The 26744-nt window shown below is 41.5% G+C and overlaps 1 protein-coding gene across 2 annotated transcripts in view; it reads left to right on the top strand.

The window, feature by feature from the left end:
• The window catches only part of Ppp3ca (protein phosphatase 3 catalytic subunit alpha), a 266037-nt gene that overhangs the window by 221158 nt on the left and 18135 nt on the right, over nt 1–26744 (top strand). For both annotated transcript variants that reach the window (XM_021157311.3, XM_029475530.2), the window contains exons 9-10: nt 12879–13004; nt 15024–15098. In XM_021157311.3, coding sequence (XP_021012970.1) covers nt 12879–13004; nt 15024–15098 — 201 coding nt within the window. The remainder of the gene's footprint in view (nt 1–12878; nt 13005–15023; nt 15099–26744) is intronic.

The raw sequence follows: 26744 nt of genomic DNA, 5'->3' as shown, positions 1-26744 counted from the left end.
CTGCTCCACATTCCACACCTACTCCCAACCCACCCCTGTCTCCACGTGCATGCTCCCAGCCCCCACCCCACCTGACCTTTAAACTCCCTGGGGCCTCCAGTCTCTTGAGGGTTAGGTGTATCATTTCTGATTGAACACAGACCCGGAAGTCCTCTACTGTATGTGTGTTGGGGGCCTCATATCAGCTGGTGTATGCTGCCTGTTTGGTGGTCCAGTGTATGAGAGATCTTGGGGGTCCAGATTAATTAAGAATGCTGGTCCTCCTACAGGATGGCCCTTCTCTTCAGCTTCTTTCAGCCTTCCCTAATTCAACCAGAGGGGATCAGCTGCTTCTGTCCATTGGTTGGATGTAAATATCTGCATCTGATTCTTTCAGCTGCTTGTTGGGTCTTTCAGAGGGCAGTCATGATAGGTCCCTTTTTGTGAGTGCTCCATAGCCTCAGTATTAACATTTCAAACCGTTCTATTTTTTTTTTCAATCCATTATAGAAATGGGTTCAAATATTCGGAGGTGGAGTCCATGCACTGATACTTTTAAAATATTTTCTACATTTTGTTTACTGTATAGTAGAGATGCTATCTGCTCTCTGATAAGTACAGACTTTCTAAGAAAAAAAAATAATCATTGGAGGTAACAGTAAGTCACGCTCCTTTAAAAAGTGACATTTATGTACTTATGTGCGATGGTGTTTGCTCAGCAAAGGCCTGTCTAGCCCAAGAGAAGTCACAGCTTGAAGTGCCAATTATATTTATTGAGCCCCTATCGTGAGTCACTTTCTGGGCTGAGCAAGTGCAGCAGATTCAACTCCTTGAATAGAATCTTCAGCCTCAGGGGAACTCCTAGCGGATGCTCACCCTTCCACTATACAAAGTGAGCGCCTGTAGCCAGTTGTCCCTCATAGAATCGCTCCACCAGGATGTCGTGAATCACGATACAACCCACACTCTACACAACCCACTTTCTTGATGAAATTCCCTACCTGCTTTCTGAAACAAACAGGGCAGCCAGAGGGCATCGTGTCCTTCCATAAGCAAAGGAAAGATGGAGGGATCGGGATCTTCCTTTCTCCAGAAAGTTGTCCTGATCTGACAATGACATGTCCTACCTTGTTTCAGAGTGCATGCTCAAATGTGGAGAAAGGATTAGGTCTAGTAGTCATTGGTCTGGGTGTTATGGAAGTCATGTCTCTGAGTGTGATATAAGTCAAATAATGTATGAGGATCAGGCAGGGCAGGGGAAAGGTACCCTTGTTTCTGAGCATCTTTGAAACTGGGATTCCAACAGTCCATAGACTATAGCTAATGTGATAGGTATCCTCTTACAGAACGTGGCATCCAGGCCTTAACCCTGATAGCACCCAGAAGCCAGACTAGGCCAACTTCCTCAGTGGGACAATTGAATAAATAGTAGTGAGAAACAAGGAAAGGGGATTCATTTCCATGTGTCCATATTGGGAACAGAGAGGTCCATATTGGGACAGAGAGGTCTACTGGCCCTGCTCTTCCAAGTGCATATTTAGGGTCCTGACATGAAACTGAGGGTAAGAGATATGTATAGTGAAGCTGTCCTGGTCACGGTGTGGTCCAGGCCATGATTGCCATCTGGCTCTGGCTTCTCTTACAGGGTGATCTGACAGTTGTCAGCACTAAGTGGATTCTCTTTCCAGGGCACACTTGTCCCCTCTGACTAGCACCAGGCTTCAGCTTCTTGTTCTTCTCCCAGCATGAGATTCCTGGGGAAATTCAACAGTGTAATAGCTTGACCATGGTGCATAAGTGTGCCTTTAGGATAGCTTCCTTCCTGACAGGACAGTTACACTCTTACCCAGTGCCTGGAGTCCAGGATACCCTATAAAGGCCTTGACCTCCATTATTCCCAAGTGTCTGTGAACTACTTGACAGCTTGCTGCATTTGTTGGCATTGTACACTCTACTTTGTCTGCATAGTACTTCCTCTTGCTCATAGCCACACCCCATCCTCATAAGTTCTAATGCTACCAGGAATCATACCCCCTTACCCATCTCTCTGTATGCATCTTTTACCTGCAGTAAGTGGATTCTATGCTTAGACCTTCCCCTCAGTCCAGAGAGTGAGGAAGGCTAAATGGTGTTTACTATAGCCACATAACCTTGTCTAAGGCCACACTGACTGTGACAGGCCTTCCTCTGAAGCTAAGGAGGGTGGACATCCATGGATATCTGTTCTCAGGAAAGATGTGCTGTCCTTAGAGAGGCAAGAATGCCCAGTACAAAAGAGTATGTTCTCTGCATGCTGTGTGCTCCGAGGCAGTCCATAAAGCAGGGTGTTGGGATTTACTGTTTCAACTAAAGGCATCTACATGAAATGCATCCGATAAGGCATAAAAGAATGTTCAATTTTTATAGGAAAGATATAAAAAGTAAAGATTAATGATTTTTTTAAGCAACAAACTTATTTTGAATTAAGATAGTAAAAGCTAATTATTAGAATTAGTTAGGTAAAAGTTTTCATTGTTTCTCGGGGCATGGACACTGGCCAGAACACTCACCACCATGTTTCTGTAATCTACCTTAAGTGTATAAATTATCCATATCATGCTGGAGTATTTCAGTCAGCCTTCTACTAAACCTTAGGAGCAGTGGGCAGCACATGCTTGTCTCAGCACTTGGGAGGGGGAGGCAGTGTGATCAGGAGAGCAAGGTCATCACCAGCTAGCACTTCCTAGCCTATCCTGGGCTACATGGTATTATGTCGCAACAAAACAATAGACAGAAAGTACCAAGGAGTACAGTGCCTCCCCCAAATACTTTCTGGACAGTTGCTGACTGGCAAATAGCACAGACAGTTAAATAAAATCTAACCTATTAGAATCAAGGCAACTCCATGTCAATCCATAATGTCCTTAGACACTTCTCATTCTCCTGTGTAGCATTGTTTCCTGATGCTGATAGCTGCTTCTCACACGCTGGTTATGTCACCTCTTTGTGCATAGTTCCGATGTGACAAGCCAAAGACTCGGGCACAGAAGGGGGTGCTCCCCAGTCTTTGAGAGTTCTCTGGATCTTTAGCTCTGATCTCTTACTGTGGGTAAGCCACGGTCCTTCAGGAAGAGGGTAGAATTGTTTTCATTGAGGGAACCTTTTCATCAAGCAGAATTCCTCTCGAGAGAAAAGAGAGAGTGAAAGGAATAAAAGAAAGATGTATTCTTCCGTAGGAACATAATGTCAAAAGACTTTTGTGTCGGATTTCTGAAGCACTTTAAAGCTATTATGCTGGAAGCTTATACAATATATGGGGGTGGGAGTCCATTATTCGCTGCTGCCATGCAGAGTGTTGATTTGAATAAAATCAATGCTAACTAGAATTTTAAAAAGCCATGCAATAAAATTGAGTTGCAAGACTCTCCACCACATAGTCAATGGAAGAATAAGAATAAGTCCTTATTCTTATTCCCTGTCAGTTAATCGTTGATAGAGACGATAACCACAAAGAACATTAGTTATACTGTAGCTAGTGGAACGCCTGCAAAATAAGGCAATTTTAGGACTAATGCTAGATGTGTGTGTAACATGCAGTCATTCCCGTTAGTGACTTCCTCTTGCCTGTAGTTAATCGGCAGCTTTTGGAAAGTTGGTGGGACTAAACATCTCACCCTGTGGTGGCTCCCTCATTCACTAAGCCATTTCCTGTCCTTTCCCATCTGCCTTATTACAGTTACTTTCTCACTCACCCTGAGTATCTTCTCCCTTCACTCAGACAGCTTTTGCGAGATGCCGGGGACAAAAGATGGACATTTAGATCCAAATTATCCCAACCTGCAAGAGGCCCATGTACATGCACTGGATGGGCATTGACAGCTCTATAGCATGAAGGGAATGTGATATTCTGTAAATGATGAATGGAGCTGCTTTGGGGTTACATGCTGTGCAGCATGGAAATTCCATCACCGTTCTGTATTTCCTGTTATCCGCTGCCACCTGCTAGTGCATGGCTCCTCAGGAGCTGCCAAGAAGATGGTTGTCCTTCAGCTGTTCATTTACAGTTTCACCACACATATTACACAATGCATCTCCTTCCTTCTTTATAACCTGCAAAAGAAAACTTTAGCAGTTTTCCAATGTACTACCCAGGACAAATTTCAAGTTTACATCTAGGCACATATCTCTTCCCATTTAGAATAATTTGCTCACACCGCTATACCCATTTCCGTAGAGTAAATGCACCCAGAAGAACACAGCATTTCCACCCCTCCTTGTGTTTATTCGGCTCTGTTGTGTGTTTGTCGTTGTTAGAGGCCAGTTGTTAGGGTCATTTCAGATAAGTATTCACTGGCATCTATGTAAACATTTCACATGTGGGAAACTCATAAAATAGAAAATCACATATTAAGACATTAGATCTAATCTATAAGACATTAGATCTAATACACCCACTACATATTTTAATTAGTTAAGTATGTATGTATGTGTGTTCGAATACAGATGTGTGCTTGCTGTAGGATACCTGTGGCAGTCAGATGAAGGCTTTCAGGAGTCACTTGTCTCCTGTCCCCTTGAGCATTGAACTCACATCATCAAGACCGTGTGTCAGTAGCACCTCTGCATGCTAAGCCATCTCACCAGCATCTACTCTGCATTTTAATTGAATCAATCCATATAGAACTCATGTGCCTTTGATGGAACAGCATTCCCACTTTTGCAAAAAGCACCACTACCTAATGAGTGTAGCCAGTGAGGGAATTACAAGCCTTACATTGTTCATTGCTGATGCAGTTACTGACTTTCTTTTTTCCAGATTGTATAGAGTGAAATATTATGAAAGTGCAGTGAAGAAACATAGTACATTTGTAAGCTAATTTAAAGTGCTCTAAAATTTATTTTATTTAAGTATACAGGTGTCCTGTCTGAGTACATTATCTGTGCACCATATACATGCAGTACCCAAGAAGGCCAAGAGAGGGCATCAGATAGATCCTCTGGAACTGGAAGTACAGTGGCTGTGAGCAACCTTGTGGATGCAGAGACTCCAACTAGGTCCTCTGGAAGAGCAACCAATGCTCTTAACCACTGAGCCATCTTTCCAGCCACTTAACAATTTTTACAGCATCCCCAAATAATTCTAATAATGGCAATAAGAACCAATTTTATTGATCTGTTGATTGTATAAAATGAGCCTGCGAGGTTTTCTTAGCGAGAGGTACATACCCATTCTATCCAAATTTTGTTTTTATTTTTCACTGATTAAGATTATTATTTTATTTAATTTTTTAAGTTTCCATGCCTCTTCTCCATCATGTTGAACCCTGAATCTTTCACACAGACCCACTATGGAGTGCTCTTTTGCTAGTTGAACAAGAACAGCTGGGAATGCACTCTTGACACACTAAATGCATTTATGATCAGCCCAGTGATTGCTTAGATTATTACTCTAGACCTACTAATCTAGTATTCTCCACACAGCATTTAACACAGAAAAAAAAAAAAAGGCATAACAATATAGAATCAATGGGTGGCTGGTATTGCAGACCCTGAGGGTGTCTTGACCTTTCCCCCAGATGGTGTTACTCAGTCTTGCGTTCCTTTGCTTCCCTGGAGAATGGTGTTGCTGGTAGGTATGAGGCCATGCCCAGGAGAGAGTTATCTATGTGCAGTTACAGGGCAGCCTTTCACTTTCAAGGCTGTGCCTAGCCTCCATCTGGAGTTTGTGGTAGCCTCAGGTTTTCCCTGTGGTGGCATCCTTCTTCTGAGTCACTATTGTGTCCATGGACCTCTTTTCCTTCTGTGCTAACACAGGGCCTCTTTCCACACTCCCACCTGGGCCTTGCCTCTAAACGTCTGCTCGTGTATAATTAGCTCTGGCTTTATGTCATTTGGATATGGTCTTTGACATATCCCCACTCCCCTTTCCTGCCGTTCCTCCCCCGTTTCCTTCCTTCTTCTGTTTCCTTCCCTTGACCTTCCACACAACTGAGTATCCACTCATACCAATACGATATGCATGATCATAAATGAAGACAAAAATTAATACATCTTCACCCTTTCCATTCTCCCACCACGTTACCCCAAGTTGTGAATAATCACCATGTTTAGGATTGACTGGTACTGTGCTTCCAAAGCGGAGCCATAGAACTGTGACCAAAGATTCCCACCAAAGCGGAGCCATAGAACTGTGACCAAAGATTCCCACCAAGAATCCACCAAGCCAACGGAAGCCCATCTTGCACAAGACCTGTGTCAGAAATCAAAAATGTAAAAACAGTGAAGGACCGGGGAGGTAACACAGCCATAGGATGTTTGTCTAGCATGTGGAAAGTCCAGGTCCAGTCTAAGAATTGACAGAAAAAGAAAAGAGGGAATCTTGCACTAAAATGTATGCGTATGTATGTGCATTGGAGTGCTAGGATTAGCTCAGTGTTTGCCAGCAGTGTCTGCACACTCTTCTTCCTTCCCTGTGTAAAATTTTACACAAAGAATTATGTAGCAATGCTTTAAAAGATATTTTAAGTCTTATGAAGGATGCACATATACAAATAATAGCTATACAGAGATTAGAAATACCCTTCCATCTACTAATTAGGGAGAGGAAAACATACCTACACACGGGCATATTGTGATATGTCTCTGTGCCCCTGGTATTTACAGTAGAGCTGAGATCTCTAACCACACAAAAGTAGCAAGAATAAATAGCTCAGGAAGTTGACAATCGGTTTGCTTCATTACACCAAGCCTTGTGCTGTGTCTATGTTTCTGACAATGTGTTACATCCTTTAAATATGTGGCAAAGCTTACAGTTCATAAAATTGTGGTCCAACTTTAAGTAGCACATGTTATTTGTGGCCAATAATAGTAAAGAGTCTTTGTCTTACTCATTGCATAGAAGAGGCTGATCATTAGCCTATGAGGAACTCTGTGTTGGGTACTGGTTCCCAGAGTAAACCAGTTTGATATCTCATACTGAAGAGTATCACTGTGGTTAAATTACCTGGAATCTGAAGGCTTGAAGTCTAACTCGACAAGGACGTGAGCTTGCATTTTGCACCTAAGTGTGTGAGGGAGAGAGTGGCCTGCAGAGGCTTTCTGTCACCACATGTAGTAATACCATAGCTTGGTTACTTATTCTTCGCCTAAGTCACTGATGGTCTTACAATATTAAATAAAAAATGTCAAACAGGATGTAGAAAGGAAACCAGAAACTAAGGGTAGAGTGAGGTTTCGAATGCAAGGGACCGTGGAATCTGTTTATATAAGGCACTGTTTACTGTGGAGAAGTGTGCATGCCTAGAATAGACATGCATCTATCTACATAATAATAAATGGAAATCATATGGCCCAAAAGTAGTCATTAGGAGAAGATAGCTATCTCTGACAAAGTCAGAAAGCCTTTTCCTGTGGTGTGGCATAGACTGCTCCTAGGAAGTATTGCAAGTACACGGGGCTTAGCTCAGGACTTTTCCTTCCAGTCTTTTCGCCTCCTTCTATGAAGGTGGGGCTTTGCAAAGGAACCTGTGCAAAGGGGTATGTATGGTGATGCTAGTTTTTCCGCTAGAGCATCCATGGGTGGAACGATCGGAAGGAAATCACATCCCGGATCTGTTATGCATTTTTTTCCTGTTTCTGGATAGATTATGGTGATTGTACTTCTAGCAGGCCACCATTTGTATCTTTCACATTCTTATTGCTTTTCTCTCCCTCTCCTCCATCTCTTTAATATGGAAGGAGATGATCAATTACAGATATGGAAATGAAAGATGTTAACAAGGGTGAGAAAAAGAATAAAATTCAAGATGTTTGCAGTCTCCCTTTGGATTTTGATGTTCTTGCCACTTGTTCTTGCTTCATTACCAGCTTCTCTGGTTCTTAATATAGATGAGGAAAGGTGTTGATAGCTTTTATCATTTCATGAATGAAACTTGTGTGTGTGTGTGCGCGCGCGTGCTCGCGCTCGCGCGCGCGTGCGTGCATGCATAAACCCCTTGGTTCTAAAGCTCTGACTATAATCCAGAGATTCAGTGCATGGTGAGGCATTGCAGCAGCATAATGTATATGCTATATTCCTTGGGCTCCACTGGATATTAAACGTCAGTGATACTACTGAAAGTACTAGAGGATTTCAGCTAAAGCTCCAGAGTAGAGTCTTTTCCTTGTTTGACAGCGTTACAATAAGTAAATAAGACCCATTCCCCAAGCAGGACAGAGCCCTTGGTTGTCGATTTTAAATGTACAGAAACACGCCCCTGAAGATGGAGTTCTGCGGGTGTAATAAAAACAACTGCACTGAGTAACTTGTAATTCTAAAATGAATTATTCTGACATCGCAAGAAGAGTGAGCAGGGCAGCTCCCACATGTGTTGGGATTCAGATTCTTTCCATTGCCTTAGTCTCTTCTGGTAGATTTTCACACTGGCAGCTACGTGAGAGAACCATTTGTTCTGTTCTGTCTGCTCTGCCGTAAGTCCTGGCGAATAAGTTAAGGCCCACAAACGTGTCACGGTGTCTCTGCATCCCTCTGGGACAAAGCATAAGTGATGGGTGGGCTTAGGAACTCACTGGTGGGATAGAGAAGCTCCTGCTGGGTACACAGGACATGTTTTTGCTGTTGTTGTTTCTTTGTTTCTTCCCAAAGTTTTAGCAGATGTTCTCCAATTTTTGTGGAAATACAGTCATCTATATTATGTTCACTGCACTGGGTGGGGGTGCTTGTGTCTCAAATATATCAGAGGAACCTGCACGGTTAGGACTCCAGTTGCATTTTGTGACAGTGACAGTGAAGAGCGGGAGTCAAGGAAGGAAGAAGGTGTGGGAAGCGGAGGATGAAATCTTAATGGTGAATTTTGTGATTGTAGATGCTTCTGGCTAATTGGATTTGGTTTTTATGCATTGTGATGATGTGTAGTTATTGTGAAAAAAAAAAAAAACACCAAAATCTGTGAGTACCTTATAAATACAGGATTGTTCAAAGGATTCTCTCACAAATATGTCATGTTGCTGGAGAAAAGAAAACCTGTTGTGCTTCTGCATTTTAAGTTAAAGATTTGTTTTTTTTAATGCAGATAATAAGGAACATCCCAGTTAGTAATTGTCTAAGCAATTACTGAGAACACGGAAGGTTGGGAACCACTGGTCTACATAAACCCACTTGTTCAAGTAAGGAAAGTGAGCCCTAATGTAAAGACTTTAGGCGGCCCTGAGCATCCTAAATAATTATTTATAGAATATACTACTGACTGCCCAGGCACATGGCCTTCCAGGCCTCTGCTTGTCTCTATGGAGTGTAATGTAGAAAGAGAAGGAGTCTGTCCAAATTCTGATAGGCATTGAATGCTTTGGGTCTTTGTGGTAAGTGTATCTATACTAGGTAGATGATTTGTACTTGGGCCAAACTTGACATGTACTGGTTTGAAAGTGTAGGTGAGTCACTCACTTCACCTCTATGCTCATTCTCAAATCTTGAGAAGCCTTTATTAAACCATTGTGGTTATAAAGGTCCAAATCAAATGCCCTGCTGCACCTACAGGCTAAGTGAAGCTACTGTAGAAATGCATCATTCCCATGGTAAATAGACGAAATGAGCAGTATTAGCTTCTGCAGGAGGTACTGGAGTAAACTGTGGTGAGCCCGTGTTGAAACAACTCCCTTTTTAACTCGCTGCTCTGCAGAACACAAGTTCCCCTCAAGTCACTCATCAGGCCATCCTCCGACTGTGAGTTTGCATCCCATTTCGCGGCAGCATGTACTTTGGCAAAAGTTGAACCATCTTTAAATATGAATACCACATCCAAAGTTAAATTAGTATCACCGCTAGGACTAGCCTCCGTGCATGTATAATGTATGAAGGACAGCAGGGAACAGTAGAACAGGAGTGGGTTTCCTGACAGGGAAGAAAGGGGGTGAGATGTGTCAGTTTGGGGTTGCATGATCTGAGCAAGTTGCTCCATTTCCCAGCTGCAGTTGCTCTGTCTGCAGCTATGGGGACACACCACACGCACACACACACACACACACACACACACACTGCTTCCCAGATCTTTTGGGATCGAGTGAAATATTATAGAATGCTTCTCTCTGTTCCCCATCTAGGGCAGTGTTAATTGCCATACACTTAGGCCTGGGTAGCAACTAGGAATGGACCCTAAGACCTTCTGAGAATACACAATCCACCGATCGATGCTCAAGGACCTTTCATAAAATGGCACAGCGCATGCTTGCCTTACACACATTCTCTCCCATCACTCAGAACGCCGTATACAATGGCAGTGTTCTGGGAGAGGTTGCTCTGCTTAGTTGGTCAGGGACTGATGGCAAGAAAGAGAAGTTGGCGCATGTTCAGTATGCACACACTTTTCCTTCTTATCCGACCTTTGCATGAAGGCCTGGCGGGGTCTAGAGCAAAGGCCAGCCTCCCTTCCTTCCTTTCCCCCCCCCCCCCCCCGATACCACCAACCTGATGTTAATAAGATGGGGAAGGGGGCAGTGAAGTGGCAATTACTCTGAAAAGACAGGTTTGAGCCTTAAAAGAATTTTTTTAAGAGATATAAAAACAAATGCAATGGTAACAAATTCTAAAAAATCACTAGCGTGAATCTTTTGCTCAGCTAGTTAATGTCAGACACGAGCAATACTTTGTCCTGAGGATCAGAAACACTGATAACGGTAATTTGTCAAGGAGTTTTTATATTTTGTTTTGCCAAAGAGCATGTTGCATAAATAACAGAACAATGCCAAACACAATTTCCAGAAATATATGCGGAATTCAGAATTCTACCAGAAAAGAATTTTTACTGCCCTGCTAACCTATACCATCTGTGTTCCCAAAATGCCTGTTTCTCTTTTCTGGGGCTCTATTAGTCTAGTAGGTCTCGAATTCAAGGCAAAGGCCTCACGACACACAAATATGAGCTAACTGCCAGTTGCTGAAAGCAATAGTGTATTTAGAATGTGGCATAATACCTATAGTAGGCAAATCACAAAATAAAATGATGTGTCTTTCCTAGACTCAGACACTGATCAAGCCTACCTAAGAGATTAATGGCCATCCTGAGAAATAGTGTCAGAGAGAATGGTCATCTGGTGGGCATCCAGATCCAGGACACACAGGGTGAAAGCCACAAGTGTCTTGTGTGAAGGAGACCAGCAGGAGGAGGTACCGATCGCTTGAAAGAATACTGTAGGAGGAATAGCAGCATCCGTGATCCGTGTCAGCCTCTCAGATCGAGTCTGAGTGAAGTGGGACAGGAGACCCAAAAAACCTACAGCCTGTTTTTATGATCCCTGTCCTTTAAAACAGGGGGAGAGGTTAAGCCAATACATATATGTGGAATAACCCTGATCAAAGTTCCCTAACAAGTGCGGTATCCGTTGCAAGCCAAAGGCTTTTAGAATGAAGGAAGGAAGATGATCTGTCTATCAAAGGGAACCAGAAAGGGCTTCACTGAGCTGATAACATGGATTTCGGAGACAGGAAACGTTCCAGATGAAGGATCAGTTTTGAAAACATTGTTATGTCAAAGACATATATACTATATCATATACATATATGTCTTTGACATAACAATATATATACATATATGTATGTGTATATATGTATTTATAACATACATATAAAACATAACGTGTGTGTGTGTGTGTCAAAGACATATATACAAAAGGCTCTGCATTGCTGTGAAAGCTCAAACCCAAATCAAAGCATTTGATAGATACTAAAGGCTTTTGTTCTGTTATCTGTCATCACCTGCTATAGCATATTCCCCATATAAATGTCAGCATAATAGTACAACGTAATAAAATAACTTTCTGTGTATTCAACTAATCAATGTAAACAGCCCATTTTACATGACTCAGGATCTACTCATTACACACCATCAATACAACACTCGTCATGCTGGGGATGGATAATAAAAACCATGTCTTGCATACAATCAGGCAGGTTGGAAATGAGGCAGGATCGTTATTGAAGGGCTTTCATTGAGGGGGAAATCTATTTGTTCTATGTCTTAAGGTCAGTGAGTAGAAAAAGCAGGTGTAAGTTCAACCTGAGTCTGTTCCATAAGATAATGTTGTCAATCAGTAAGCTAGGAGTCTCCGCTGAAACACATGACTCAACTATCCTTGAAATTACTCCCAGAGCCCTGCTCATCCTGTATACATTGACCAGGATCGGCACTTGAGTTTCCATATGCAGTTAGGAGTAAGAGTCATGTGAGAGTCTCTCTAGCCCACAGGTCCCACTCGGGGCAGAGAGAAGCAGGCAGCTTTGCTTCGGGAGCCTTGGCTGCTCCGTCCTATTCAGAAGTGGAGGCTAGAGTCAACACTGTTACTTTATATGGTATTAAATCCAAATATCTTCCTTATTAATTTTAAAATTATGTAATTTATGTAACAACTGTGATTGCTACTGGGGGGCAGAGTTTGTTTTTGTTGAAAGAGAGAGAGAGCCAGAGACGAAGAGACAGAGATAGAGAGGCAGAGAAAAGCTAGTCTTTGGAAAGCTTACTAAATTAGGTCAGACTAACTTAGCATTGCCCCCTTTTTTCTTACCATCGGAGAGTAAGGAAGACTAGAATGTTCCTGGCTACAGGAGGCTCTTGATCTGATTCCTGATAATTGCTTAACTACATCACAAAAATATTTTCCAAATGATAATGTCATTTCAAATCGCCACTCACACATTGTACAGGCAGTAGCATCCTCTAAGGAGTAATGCTTAGGTCGATAAATCAGGAAATCGGGGCTGATGAGGCTATTTGTATTCATGGTTTGGAACTTAATTCAAATAGTTGAATCTGCCTGATCCACTCCGCATGTGTAAAAGCAGAGACACGTGCTGACTGCTGTCCTTCCTGACCATGCGTAATTATGGAGGTGCACACTGATGGATGTCCTCTTGTGCTGTTCTGTTTTAGCTGCAGTGTTGAAGTACGAGAACAATGTGATGAACATCAGGCAGTTCAACTGCTCCCCGCATCCGTACTGGCTCCCAAATTTCATGGATGTTTTCACCTGGTCGCTGCCATTTGTTGGGGAGAAAGGTATGCTGTAAAGTCCTGAGCTCTTCTTAATAAGACCTCCTGGGAAGTCAACAGAGAGCTGTTTTGTTATCAGGAACATTTGGACAGAAGCGGGATGGTAGCATTCACAGTCTGTACTGTGAGAGGAAGGATGGGACAGCTTGCCCCGTGGCTGATAACCTGATGCAGTGAGTAGATTCTGAGCAAACCAGGAATATCGAGAATGAACACAGTCCCAGTTGAACAATGTGGCCCTCTCTAAAACAGTAGAAATAAAGTGTTATCAGGGCTCTGATCTTTCCTTCTTCCTTCCTATAGTCCCAAACTCAAGTTTTATTATCACAAATTAGGATAATCATGTTTTCCTTGTGTTTCTCTTATGAGTAATCACAATTATAGGCGGTGCTTAGTTCCCACAACATGCTGAACAGTAACATTTAAAGCAGCAGACCATAGTTATTAAAAACAGAGCAGTTTTCACAATTGGGCTTTTCTGTTCCTTCCCCTACTCCTCTCTTCATACCATCCAGTCTTCCTGCCCCCATTGGCTTGTTTTTATTCCTTAACCTAAACTACAGGAAAAAATGTATTGATTGATAGATAAAGATAAATATGCAAAAGCCAGGAGCCTCTGAGCCAGGAGGCCTAACTGACAGCTTGGCTCATTCCTCATGGAGTGTCCCTTGGTGGCCCTGTTTGAAGATAAGTTTCCAAGCACTTAAGAAAGTCAGGTCTATGCAGAGTTTTAGAGAAAAGCTATGTGGTTTTTGAGCATCTACAAGACTTATGGAGACTTTTTTATTTATTTAAATATCTGATAATGATTCCACAAGGCAAGTTGTCTGTAGAAAAGTTTTCTCTTACATCCTAATAAGTCACAGGTGCCTTGTAACAGTGTCCCAACCCATGGGACTCCATGCTCCGGGTTCCTACACTGTTCAGTGCCAGCATGCCAACAGGCTCAGCTGTTGCCTGCTGTGGGCACCAAAGCAATCTGGATCCTCACAACTACCAGGCATGGTAGAACACCCTTTAGATGGGAGGGCTCTGTTAATTATTTAGGTTTTGACCATATTTTATGAAAGAAATCAATGATATACTGTAAGACATAATTCGGCTTTGAAAATTAAACTCTAGATCAATGTCGCAGCACCGCCAGCGTTTCTCTCCGTGCATCTTTGGTTCCTAAAGAACATTTCTTAAAATGTTGTATAACCTTAAAATCAGCTTCTGAAGATGTGTGGGCCTCTCATTACCTGCTTGATAAAACCCAACCAAATTTCAAGAAACATTAAACATGATAACATGCACATTGCAAGGAAAGAAAGCCTCTCACTGTTACATAAACCTATTACCATCTATTTACTTTACTAAATTCTGGCTCATCTCAAAGTATCTTAAAGCCTTATTTTTGGAAATCAAATGTAATGATATTTCTGTCAACATATTTATTTCTAAAAAAAAAATAATAATCAATGTTCCCAAATCTCCTTCAAATACATTAGCTCATCTATCAGCCGTTTTTATTAAATACACCGCTCCTCACCTGTCACGGACGGAGCTGGAGTCTACAGAGGGTTAGACAAATGAACTGAAAGGGAACTGGCATTCGCTCAGTCTGCTCAACAGAAGTCTGTAATCTAATCTACCCCGGGCAGCATCATTGCGGAAATAAACACAAAATTCCAAGACAGTTCTCTTCTCCCTTATAAATTTACAGGGTATTCTCATCCAGCATTTGTTGGACCCCCTGTCCCCTCACTCACACTTTCTATTGACCTATATTTAATAAGTATTAGTAGGGGATTTCATAGGAATGACATCATAATTTTATTTTTAAAAGCCTACATGGGATTAGACAGCATGTTGTCTCATATGATGCATAAAGGCAGATATAGATCCAGATGCTAAGGACAGGGATAGAAGCATAGAAATGACTTCATCTGAGATAAGCACAAGGTGCAGATGAGCGTTGACAGAGCAGTAAGTTATGGCTGAAACCTGGGACTTGTCTTTCCTCTCTTCCATGTCTGGCTGCAGTGACTGAGATGCTGGTCAATGTTCTCAACATCTGCTCCGACGATGAACTGGGGTCAGAAGAAGATGGATTTGACGGTGAGAGGTTAAGCTTTGCACTCATCCCATCTGCCCTGTAATTATGTAGGATCTCCATGCGAACCCTGGTCATGCATTTTTAAGATTTCAGATTATGTTTAAATCATAACGGTGAAAGTGAAAGCATTTTGTCTGAGGTAAGAAAATGTCAGAAATGAAACCATGAGAGGCTTGCCCTATTACTTTGAAGCTGTTGTTGAAATGTAAACCATTTTAATAACCATCTTTCAGTTACCCACATTGCTATTTGATATACTTTCACCCATAATCTTTAACCTCCTTTTAAAAAAAAAAAAGGAAACTCTGTATTTTCTAGCACTCTCTCCTATCATTTATCTTGATGTGTGTGGTAAAGGAATACATTTTCATGTGGGTAAGTGTGTGTGTGCTTAGCTCTGCTATCTCTAACAGTGCCCTCTGCTGTGTGCTCTTAGGTCTGCTATCTCTCACAGCGCCCTCTGCTTTTATCTGCCATTTCCACTAGCTGCCCCCATGTCTTTACAGTTTTCATTTTTTAAGCACTGTTGATAACCTCAACTGTTAATTCTTTCTGTGTATTAACATATAAAGATGAATTCATGAGAGTCTCTAACTTATTGTGAGATTCTCTAGGATAATTCCGTTACCTCCAAACACTAGATTTTTCTTCAAAGACAGAGAGGTCTGTGAGGTTAAAAGTAGAAGGGAAGATGACTGGGAGTCCTGGTGAAGCATCTGAAACGCATGGAAGAGACAAAGATGTGGCAAGAGTCGGAACACACTAGAGCAAACTTTCTTCATGTATATTAGTATGTCCTACCCTGTGTAGGGTCCTTGGGATTCCTCAGTGCCTTCATAGAGGGACTGGAGTGGAAAGAGACAGTGTCATTGGAATAAGACATAATGAATAAAGAAAAAAGACAAAGATAAAAGTAGATGCTTTGATTAATTTAAATGAAGAGCCATTGAACAGGACTTTAGTAAAACAGGAGATGGTGGCCCTTTCTAAAAGTTAGTGTTTGGATAGCATGACTTAGTATTTTAGTGTATGAACTCTGATAACAGCTAAAAGCACAAAGTGTCTATTGCCCATGTACTTGGATAAATAGTATAGAATATATACATATATAATTGATATATAATTGATATCATTAATAAATATAGAGATATAGAATTTATATATGTATATATATGTGTGTGTATATATATATATATATATATATATATATATATATTACATACATACCCATTAAACACACAATTTACTACTAGCTTTAGTATTTCTCTTTTCCGCAGCTTCTCTCATCTCGTTTACCTCTCCTCATAAACTGCTTTCAGACACCTCATTGCAAAGGAATAGGATTGGGAGGAAAGTGGATGTAGAAGGAAAAAAATAATTATCAAGACTCTTAAAGATAGTTGTAGATGTCAACTAAGCAAATGTGGCTAACGTCACAGTTCGTAGGTGTCTAGATTCTAGATGCTTCCCACATTAGAGCCTCAGGCACTATGGTTAACTTTTCCATGGGTAGTGTTCCCTCTTAAAAAATAACATTTTCATAAATGGCCCGGACTTTTTAAGTAAAGATTACTAACCAAAGATTCTGAATCATAAACAGCAGTAAAGAACTTATGCCAGTGTTTCTTTTCCCTACCTTCCTGCTCGCACTGTGAAGGCAGCCTTTCCACCCATCCCATAGCTTCTGGCTGGCACACACATCCCAAAGGAAGGCACACAAAAGAAAAGTCCAAGGATTTGATACAGAATATTAGGTGGCACCGGAGCCATCAGAGAAAACCCACCTAGAAAGCTAAGAACAAATATCTAATTGTTTTTTGGTCTTGTTTGATAAATAATGGGCAGATTTACAACAGTGTGGCGGGACAAAGGGGTGCTATGGAAGGGAAACACCTAAGGAAGAAGGCAGGGAGCCTGTCTGTCCAGATGCATCTTAGCCTTTCAGCATGCTTGCTGGGTGCCTTCAAAGGAATGGAGAACTTTCTAGGGCTTACTTTGTGGGAGAGGCATCCCGGGTTCTCTGCTGGACACAGGTCTGGATGCTTAGGGAGAGAAGGCATAGGGAGGGATGAGAAGAAGTCAGAAAAGCATTGATTTGGAGGCGTATCGACTTTTCTTCAGTAATTATCATAATAAGTTCCATAATTTGGGATACTGGGTTCTGAATGCAGATATTTTCAAAATTAATATTAATTAGCATCAATATAATAAATTTCCCAGTAAACAAATCAACATGTTAGCCAAGTTCATCAGCCAACGTTTATAAAGTATACTTTGTGTAGACTAAGAACACGTGGTGGTAATTGCCTCCTAATAGATTCCAATAGGAAATGATTTGTTGAGCATCTGGTAGGTATCAGCCCTGTAAGATGTCACAGGTGGCTATGATTCACAGGCTGACCCAGCAGGGCTTCATGGCCTCACTGCTACTAACTGGTTATCCACTCTTTCTCAGTCGCTTACATGCAGAGATAATTTGGAGACACTCTGCTTTAAAATAATTTCAGTCATTCTTGGAAGATTCCTTTTTCTTTCTAAGCACATCCCACCACTCTAAAATTTAGAGTGTGTCCTTCAGATCAATGCAGGATTGCCCAACTCATGTGCAGAGAGTTGATCTGGGGGGGACCCAGCTAGGTCTCTCCAGGTGGAATTGATACCTAACTGTACATTCCTTCACTACACCATCGCTGTCAACCTTTGTATCAATTGATACCTTTTCCTTTTTGAACAGCATCATTTGTTAGTTGAAGTCACTTCTGCTAGATGTATATAACCTACATGATCCATGCTTTCACTTTTTCAAGCAGCATTAATACTTTTTAAAATGTTGGGTTTCTAATCAACGTGCTTGATTCCTCCATGTAATTGCTACACGTTTGGAGATGAGCAGAAGGAATGAAAAGCATTGCTAGCAACTTGAAGAAGGTATATACCATTTGTCCTTAGTGTCCTGGACACAACATACCCTGCTTAGCAGGAAGTTCTTGATTGTTTATCCTACTCTTTTCTTAACCTTACACAACATTGACCATTGATTTCCCTTAGACTACAGAGAATGCTCACACATTTCAACATTTCTCTGTGGATGTGATTATGGGAGGAGAGAGGACAGTTGGCAGTAGCCATAAGGGAAGATGCTCCCTGGCTGATGGGCCTCCACAGCAAATGGTGGCATCATAGTCCCAAGTTTCCCTTGCAGAACAGCCTTCAAGTTTCCCAAAGGCACCTCTGAGCTGGGAAAGTTAGCTAAGCTAATATGTGAGCATGCAGACCTAAATTCTGATCCCCAGTACCTACTTGAAAGACAGGGGTGGTAACTCACACCTACGGTCCCAGCCCTGGGCCGTGAAGAAAGGCAAGTCACTGAAGCACATTGGCCACCCAATACAGACTAATCTATGAGTTTCAGGGTCCATGAGAGATGCCAACCCTCAAAATAAAGGTGAAGAGAGATCAAGGAAGACCCTGACATTAATCTCTGGCACACAGCCACAGGCTCACTAACAAATACATTTACAATGCACATATTTCTTTATTAAAGGAAGAGTGGAGGGGAGCTAAACAAGGAAAATTAAATCCCTCAAGGGAAGGTGTTCTCTGCAGCTCATAATTGATTTCCATTGATAGAAGCTGTCTTAGTCAGGGTTTCTATTCCTGCACAAACATCATGACCAAGAAGCAAGTTGGGGAGGAAAGGGTTTATTCAGCTTACACTTCCATACTGCTGTTCATCACCAAAGGAAGTCAGGACTGGAACTCAAGCAGGTCAGAAAGCAGGAGCTGATGCAGAGGCCATGGAGGGATGTTCTTTACTGGCTTGCCTCCTCTGGCTTGCTCAGACTACTCTCTTATAGAACCCAAGACTACCAGCCCAGGGATGATCCCACCCACAAGGGGCCTTTCCCCCTTGATCACTAATTGAGAAAATGCCTTACAGTTGGATCTCATGGAGGCATTTCCTCAACTGAAGCTCCTTTCTCTGTGATAACTCCAGCTGTGTCAAGTTGACACACAAAACCAGCCAGTACAGAAGCTAATTCCTTCCTGATAATGCTTAACTTGCCCTCTCCTCTATGCTGTCTCCATATAGACGGCAAGAACAGAACATTAATAGGAAAATTCAAACATTAAATGGATAAAGAACATCCAACATCTTCTAGCAAGTGCAAGATGGGCAACTCTGTTTACCAAGGTGGATGGCAGTTTTGGGGTCTGTCCTTATTTGAAAATTAAGCACATTTAGATCCCAGGTCTGAAACAGATAAAACTGAATGCCAACTTCTCATATCATGTTATGAATATGCCTGAAATTTAGTTCAGGTTTCAGAAATGTCCCCCAATAAGGGGTCAATACACAGAGATAAACGTTTAATGGCAAGTATGTTCCATTCTGAGTACTGTCCGTTTTGGACTGGCCAAACAAGGTTAATCCTAGCAATTTATTTTATCATGACTCTGAAATACATAGCTATCTGCAATGCTCAAAAAAAACCAGCTTACGAGACACCCTGCAGCACTGTCATCTCTTTGGGATACAATAGCATATACTTGACTTTATTCTATTTGCAGCATCCTCAACTGTAAGGAGGCTTGCAGGCCTGTCGCCCACCCCACCTCCATCCCCGTCTTTGCCAGTTTGGAACCTGTCTATCATTGAGGGGTGGCCCTGGGCTCCTGCCAGGCTTTTTGTCTGTTTGCTACAGACATCAAAGAGCTCAATTAAAGCTCTTCCTTGGACTGCTGCTTATTTTAGGTGGAGGATGCTTCTTGATGACTGATTTATCTAGCCCTTCTCAGGATTCTGCCCCATATCCAGTGGCAACTAAAAAGTCAGGGGTAATAATAGGAGCTTGCAGCTCATGTTCCTGTCAAATCAACTTGACTTCTAAGTGTCTGCAAGGCCTTCAGCAAGGAGGGATTCCCCGAATTGCCTTCCAGGTCTGTCATGTCCCCTTTAGGATTTAGTGATGGTGATGCTGTGTGACAGCAGCCGATACTTAAAAGTGTCACCCATCATTCTAAGTTACTGCTACAGAATAAACACTTTCATTAACTTTATCATTTTGGACAGCAAGGAAACAATTAAGAATGTTTTGTTTTAAGGTTATTAGACAGTTTGTTGTGCTGTTGTTATTATCTATAGCCTTGAAGATAACCTTTTGATGGATGCACTATTATTGTCCCTGTTTTTACATAAGAAGCAAAGAAAAGTCTGTCAATGTAAAACCTAAAACTATGTAGCTAGGAAAGCAAGAATCTGAACACAGACTAGTTGATGCATTTGCCTCTTCTCCGGTACTTGAGATGTACAAGACCTAAAATTACCATTGTTAAGTCTCTTCCTTGGAATCAGTATGATGAGAAAGAATGAGAAAGCTAGAAAGAGAGGCAGGAGAGCCAGGAAAGGAGGAGGAGGGATAGTGCAGAAAAATTATATTTATATACTTTCATTTGTTGTTGTTAAATATGATGTAGGATTTTTTTTAAAGCTGGATTCTGCACAGTCCTTTGCCCATAAGCATTAGTGCAGCACTTGAGAAGCTGAAGCAGGATTGTGAGTTCAAGGCCAGGCTGGGTCACCTGTTGAGTCCTTATTCCTAGCCCACAAAAGAGCAACGGAAGAGAAGGTTTTTCACTTCCCTGCTTCAGCATCAGCTTCTCTAAGAAGTTAGAAGTGTTTCATTGTGTGAAAAGTTTAGGTGTGTATGGCCACACAGAAAGGTCTCTGGTCACACCTTGAGTCTCTCCTTGGCCTCTGCCTCACCACAAGCCACCTATAAAAGGGCTGCTGTGCCCATTGCATTGGCCTGTGGTGTTTGTTTTGTTTTCTTTTGTCTTGTTCTGTTTTCCGGGTTGAGAGCAAAACACAAACTGCCTGCTGCTGTCTTGAAAAGTGTAGAAGACAGTTTACTGCCAAGGAGTGTATTCTGAGACCCTAATTTATCCGTAGCTTGGCCTCTGTTTCCTTTCTACTTCTGATTTTGGATGATAAAAGATGAGCCTGCTTTCCATTAAGGCTTGATTTTCCCCTGAATATTTCAGAGAAGCTCAAGCAGATGACCCTTGGTTGGTAGTTATTCCTCATTTATGGAGAAGACGTGCTTTAAAGAAGGAGTCTTAAATGATCCTAAAGAAGGGGGAAGCTGCCAGAAATGAAGAATTTTCAGCACTGAGGAGGCTTCTGTTCTGTTCATTACCACACAAAGAAAGCCGGAATGGCAGAGACCACCAGAAAGCTAGCGACAGATTTGTGAGCGCAGCACACCCGTTCATTTGGGATTTGCTTTTAGGCCTGAAGTCATAGACTGAGATCACTTTTCTTTTCCCCTTAAATACTAATTATGTTTGAGACCGTGATATTTGATAAGCCTCGCTAACAAGAAAATGCAGAGGTGAAACTGAAATCCTGTAGCATAGGAAAGCATGAGAAGAAGTAGAAAAGGAATGTATTTGAAGCCAAGCATAGTTCCAGGCTGCCCTGGAAAGACAATATTTAATTAGGATTTCTGTCTCTGCTTTCAGCTAGAGAGAAAGCCACACATAGAACCTCCCCCACCCCCCACCCCGTTCTTACCCACATGTTTTCCTATCCTATGCTGCCCACAAGTGAGTCGTCAGCCACGGGAGCTGCCCCAAACTTCAGGGCAGCCATTTCAATTGTGTACCAAGAAATGGGCTGGCTTTGAACTACTAAGTAATTCCTTATATCTAATATTATAGATCTTGGAGTGAGATTATCTCATCTCACTTTAAAATGTCACACAGGGAGCTTTGTAAAGGGTAAAGCTAGGGACTTTAGAGCCTGGTATGGCATCGTAGTGGAGCCTAGGGAAGCCCTGAAAGCCTTGGCTGTAGGGAGTTTTACCAGAATTCTACTTAAGTTCCATGACAGCTACTTGGCCTCCTGCACATGACACCATTTGACACGCTAATCTCGTGTAAATGTATGTGGGGACCTAAGTCCTCAGGCTTTACCACCCGAGTCAAGGGATTATTTTCAGCAAGTATTGAAAGTGTCTAGATGTTTTTTTGTTTTGTTTTGTTTTGTTTTTTACTTTAAGAATCCAAAGTGGTGAATTATTTCAGCCTGAAAATTTTACTCTTGATGTCTCCTCTGCTTCATGCTTCATTCTGCCCTCTCAGCCCTGTTCTCTTGTCTCTGATAATTTTACTTCCAAACCATCCATTTTTGGTTTGCAATATAGGTAAGAAATCTCTATGCCCTGTAATAACTGACAGTTTGGGAGAGGACATAAAAATATTTGTTAATTGTTTCTTGTATTTAATTTACAATGATGAAATCAAGCACGTGGTTTTGTGCATAGGCACCAGGCATCTGGACCCAGAATGTCTCAAGACTTTATGTAGAAATATAAAACAGATAGAAGCAGACAAAGCTCCCTGGGGTGGCAATGTGGTTGTCCTTCTGGCTACACTCAAGCATACTCTGAAAACAAGTTACCATAATGAAGGGAGAATTCTGAGGCCTGAAATCATGCATGAACACAAATAAAGGCAGGACAAGGGTATAATTTAGGAACACCGTAAATTCTCTCCGTTGAAGTGGTTAGATCTGAACAAAGGTTAAAATACAATTTAAAGGCAACTATTCAAAGGAACGTCTAACTAAGGCTTTCAAACTGTTGCTGGTTCTGTTGAATTCACAGAACTGAGCCTAAGTAGCACTGGAAGTGAAAGCTAATTTCGATGGTTCATACCGAGGCACAGCGTGCATGACACGTAGGCATAGCCAGTCAGTTTGAGGAGAAGGACTTCTCTTCACTGTGTGTTGGAGTACAAATGGCAAGATTAACTCTAAGTGCCCAACAGAGTTTGAAAAAAGATGAGGCTTTCAAATAAGAAGTCTGGGCTGATGAGAGACTCATAATGATATGTGCATTGTGAGGGAGTTAGGTCTCCAGGATTGCTTCCAGAGGAGGAAGAATTAAAAAGAGGAAAACTGAGGGCTGGTCCTTAAAAACCAGTGCTTCTGGAAGAAGGTGAGCAAAAGAAGACAATGGAGTAAGGGAGACGGAGGGACTCTGTCAGGAGCTGGAGAGGAAGGGCGAGGGAGCAGGCTGGACACAATACTTCAAGTGGAATGGGAGAAAATGACCTCTCAAGACAGTAGCTTTAGACTCCAGGCTATGCAGCATGGAGGGCTGTGTGGAAGGGCTTGAAGGACAGAAAAGCAAGAAAAAATGTTAAAATGATGTAATCCTGTCAAAAAGAGAAAGAAGCAAATAGGTTGGTTTCATTATGACAGAACAAAAATGGCAGTGATTGGAAATAAATAAAAATAAAATATGGACTACCTCAACTTTAATATCACATTACGTATTTGCCCTGATATATTCTGTAACTGAATGAATAACTGCAGTGCAATCTGACCTGAACAGTTTCTCAATTGAAACTATATTTTCTCATTGTGTGTCATGTGATAATAAAAACTTACCAGGATAGCACTCGTGCCTAATCAGGTTCATAATAAAGGTCTGCTAGACTTATTACATCTTCACCTATATTCACACTTTTTAAAAAGAGATACCCCACCATAGTAATTACTTCATTCTTAGAAAATAAGCTTACCTATTACCTTGATGATTTTTTAAAATAATTTTCTGTTGTCAGTTTAAAAAATTAATGTTGTTTTGTTTTTGTATTGTTTTGTCTGCCTTGACAAAGAGGTTGCCCCAGTTAGAACTTTGCAGGCTCTTAGTTTCCTCATAGATAAACAGAGAAGCTTAAGTGTGCATGGTAAGGCATCCGTCGATTTTGTGCCCATTCTTAAACATTTTACAGAAGGTTTGCAAAGCCTTTCATTCTCACCCCAATGAGAATTACAGACGTGGTCCATTTCTGTGTGTCTGCTCTGCAATCACCCCCTGCCTGAACATATCATCTCAGAACAACAGTACAGAGAACCAGATCAGAGTTTGTAAGTGAAGAACTTTTCACTAAGTGGGAAATGACCAGCTAGTGTCAGTAATCAGGCATATAGGATTCTACCTTAAGGGAAGAATTCATTTTCTTTTTATGACTAGACAGGTGGACACCAGGGTCTTCTGTTCCTTCCTTAAAATGTATTATGTGCCAGAGGGGTTTTGTGTTTTTTAAATTTACATTTTAAAAGATATCGTGGGGCTTTGGAAATGGGATATTACAGCATCATTATGCTAAATATCACAGTATTGTTACCTGTTACCTCATGAGATTTTCATTAAGTCACAACACTTACAGAAAGATATAGAATTTGTGGCTTAGAGTTAGTAGGCATTAGGCTCCAACTGTGTGTGGTTAGTAGGGTTTAAGAACAAAGGGGAAACCCAACCTATGCTTGGAAGAACCTTTGAGCCTGCCTGGGTAGTGGGAATGATGGCCTGTCAAGGAGAGAGCTTCCAACAGCAGTCACTTCAGAAACTGAGAGTGACCTAGTTGTCACCAGGACAGTCTGCAGGCTGGAGTATGTGTTCTGACTGCATTACCAAAGACATCGCAAGGAGGCGTTAAAGGGAACCCATCTTCACATCCTCTGGCCTAGAAGCTTCAGAGCATGCCTGGCCTAGAGGCCTCATGACAGTTTTCCTTCTCTTCTCACTTCCCTTTCCCATTCTAATCTTTGGTGTCTCCCTGGGCCCAGCCACTGGAAACATTAAAAACATCTCCTTACTCAAAACAATGGTGTTTCCCTCTCATCCCTAACCTTCAGAGATATATTACAGTAGCATGTGTTTCCATGCCTATGAAACATCCATAAGCATCATGTGTTTGTGTTGTCCAGCTGAAATGTGAAGTTGTTGTAGTCACACATAGGACCTTTTGTCTCAGAAACTTTAAAACCTTAAAAATAAGTGTAAAGTCAGATTAAGTGAGTGGAAGTAGAAATCCAATCTCAAAGATGGAGACGAAGATGGTGCATAAAGTACCAACGATGTTTTTGTTCATGAACATTTTTTTTAAACGGATGACACTGGGAATTAAATTGCTAATATTAAATATGGCATGGCAATGGCGGTGCAGCCATGTCATTTAAAAGTGACTATGTTAACAGTATTGTGGTTCTTCCAGAAGTCCCATTAGAATAAGGACAGTGACATGGCACTGTGGTTCCCTCCCAGAGCCCGGGATTCTGGATGGCAGTGGTATATGAAAGTGTGTGGAGCACCCATCGCAACTGTTGGCCCAGAGTAAAAGTTGTTAGAGCAATGTGGAAAGCATGCCTGTCCTCTGTAGTGTAGGAGCTCTCCTTGGTGTTGTTGAGCTGGGTCAAGACTGAAAGGAAAAGGGAGACAAGACTTAGGGATGGTGCGCCACAGAGCTGGAGCATGTGTTCTCTCAAGTGAGACACTCTGCATATGCAAGTGTCATGGTAGCCTGTAAGTAACTGTAAAGTCCGGGCATGTCAGACTTCTGCATGAATCTGCTCTCTTGGTCTCGTCTCCATCTGAGGAAGCTAGTTTTGTTTTTAATCTAGCAATTGAAATACTTCGGTATTTTAACTCCTTGTTTCACACTGTAAGTATTTTTTTTTTTCCAGATTCAGTTATTGCTCTATTTGGCTAAAGTAATAACTGAAGGTGTCTCTTAAATCCTGCTTGCTAGTGGTCTGACGGTGAGCCAGGTCACAGTGCACTTTCCCAAAGTGATGGATTTGTTCAATTTAACAATCCTAGAAAGGTGATAAGGAGTAAACATATAAGTTATCTTTAAAAATGAATTAAAGATTTAAAGAAATAAAAAGTTTACCAACAAATATAAGGGATTAAAAAAAAAGCGCCCTGTCCTTTAAAGAAGTTTGTTGTGTTTGACACAACATTCTGCAAGGCATTTTTCAAAACCATGCATATTATACACACATTTGGATGATTTCAAAATCCTTTAAGAAAGCAAACGTAAGTAATAGGAAAGCTTTAAAGCCAGTGGAATGAAGTAGTGGAGAGTCGCATTGCTTTTCCATTAAAAATTAAATTAAGGCTAACACTTTTATTTTTGATTGTGTATGTGTGCAAGCAGGCACCCAGAGAGGCCAGAGCGGGTCATTGATTACCCTGCAGCTAGAGTTACAGACAGCTATGAGCTGCCCAATACGGTGTTGAGAACCAAACTGAGCTCCTATAGAAGTACAGTGCTCATAACACAGAGCTATCTTTCCAGCCCCATAATAAAAATGTTTAAAGGCTAGTTTCTCTCTCAAAGGCTAAAATGAAAATATTTCTCTTTACAAGGCATGGCTAAACTTTCCACAGAAGTAGTTAACTTCACTACGTAACACTGTAAGGTTGTGCTTGCTTAACCTACTTAGGGTCCAGTTGATTGCACTTTTAATACATCTTTACAGATGGTTCTTGTGTGGCATGTATTAGGAGGGTAGAGACTGTAATGGCAGGGAGAACCACTATTCTCTGCTTCCTTGAGCCAAGACAAGCCTCCAAGCCACGTGCAGAAGGTCAGGACATAGGCACCACAGCTCCCAAACCTGTCCTGCCTCTTGTCTCTCAAAACCAAAATCCTTCCAAGGATATTTTCATGATGTATATTACAAAAATATTCCACTATATTGGAAAGTCAAAAGAACTGCATAGCTTATAGCCGTGTGGCCATCACTTATTTTCCATAGCTGACGTTTAATGCAGATAGCAACCCAT

This window comes from Mus caroli, unplaced genomic scaffold, assembly GCF_978045245.1.
Source record: "Mus caroli unplaced genomic scaffold, Mus_caroli_1 scaffold_3, whole genome shotgun sequence".
Taxonomy (NCBI): domain Eukaryota; kingdom Metazoa; phylum Chordata; class Mammalia; order Rodentia; family Muridae; genus Mus; species Mus caroli.
Note: the sequence above shows the minus strand (reverse complement) of the source record. Positions and strands in the feature narration are given on the sequence as shown.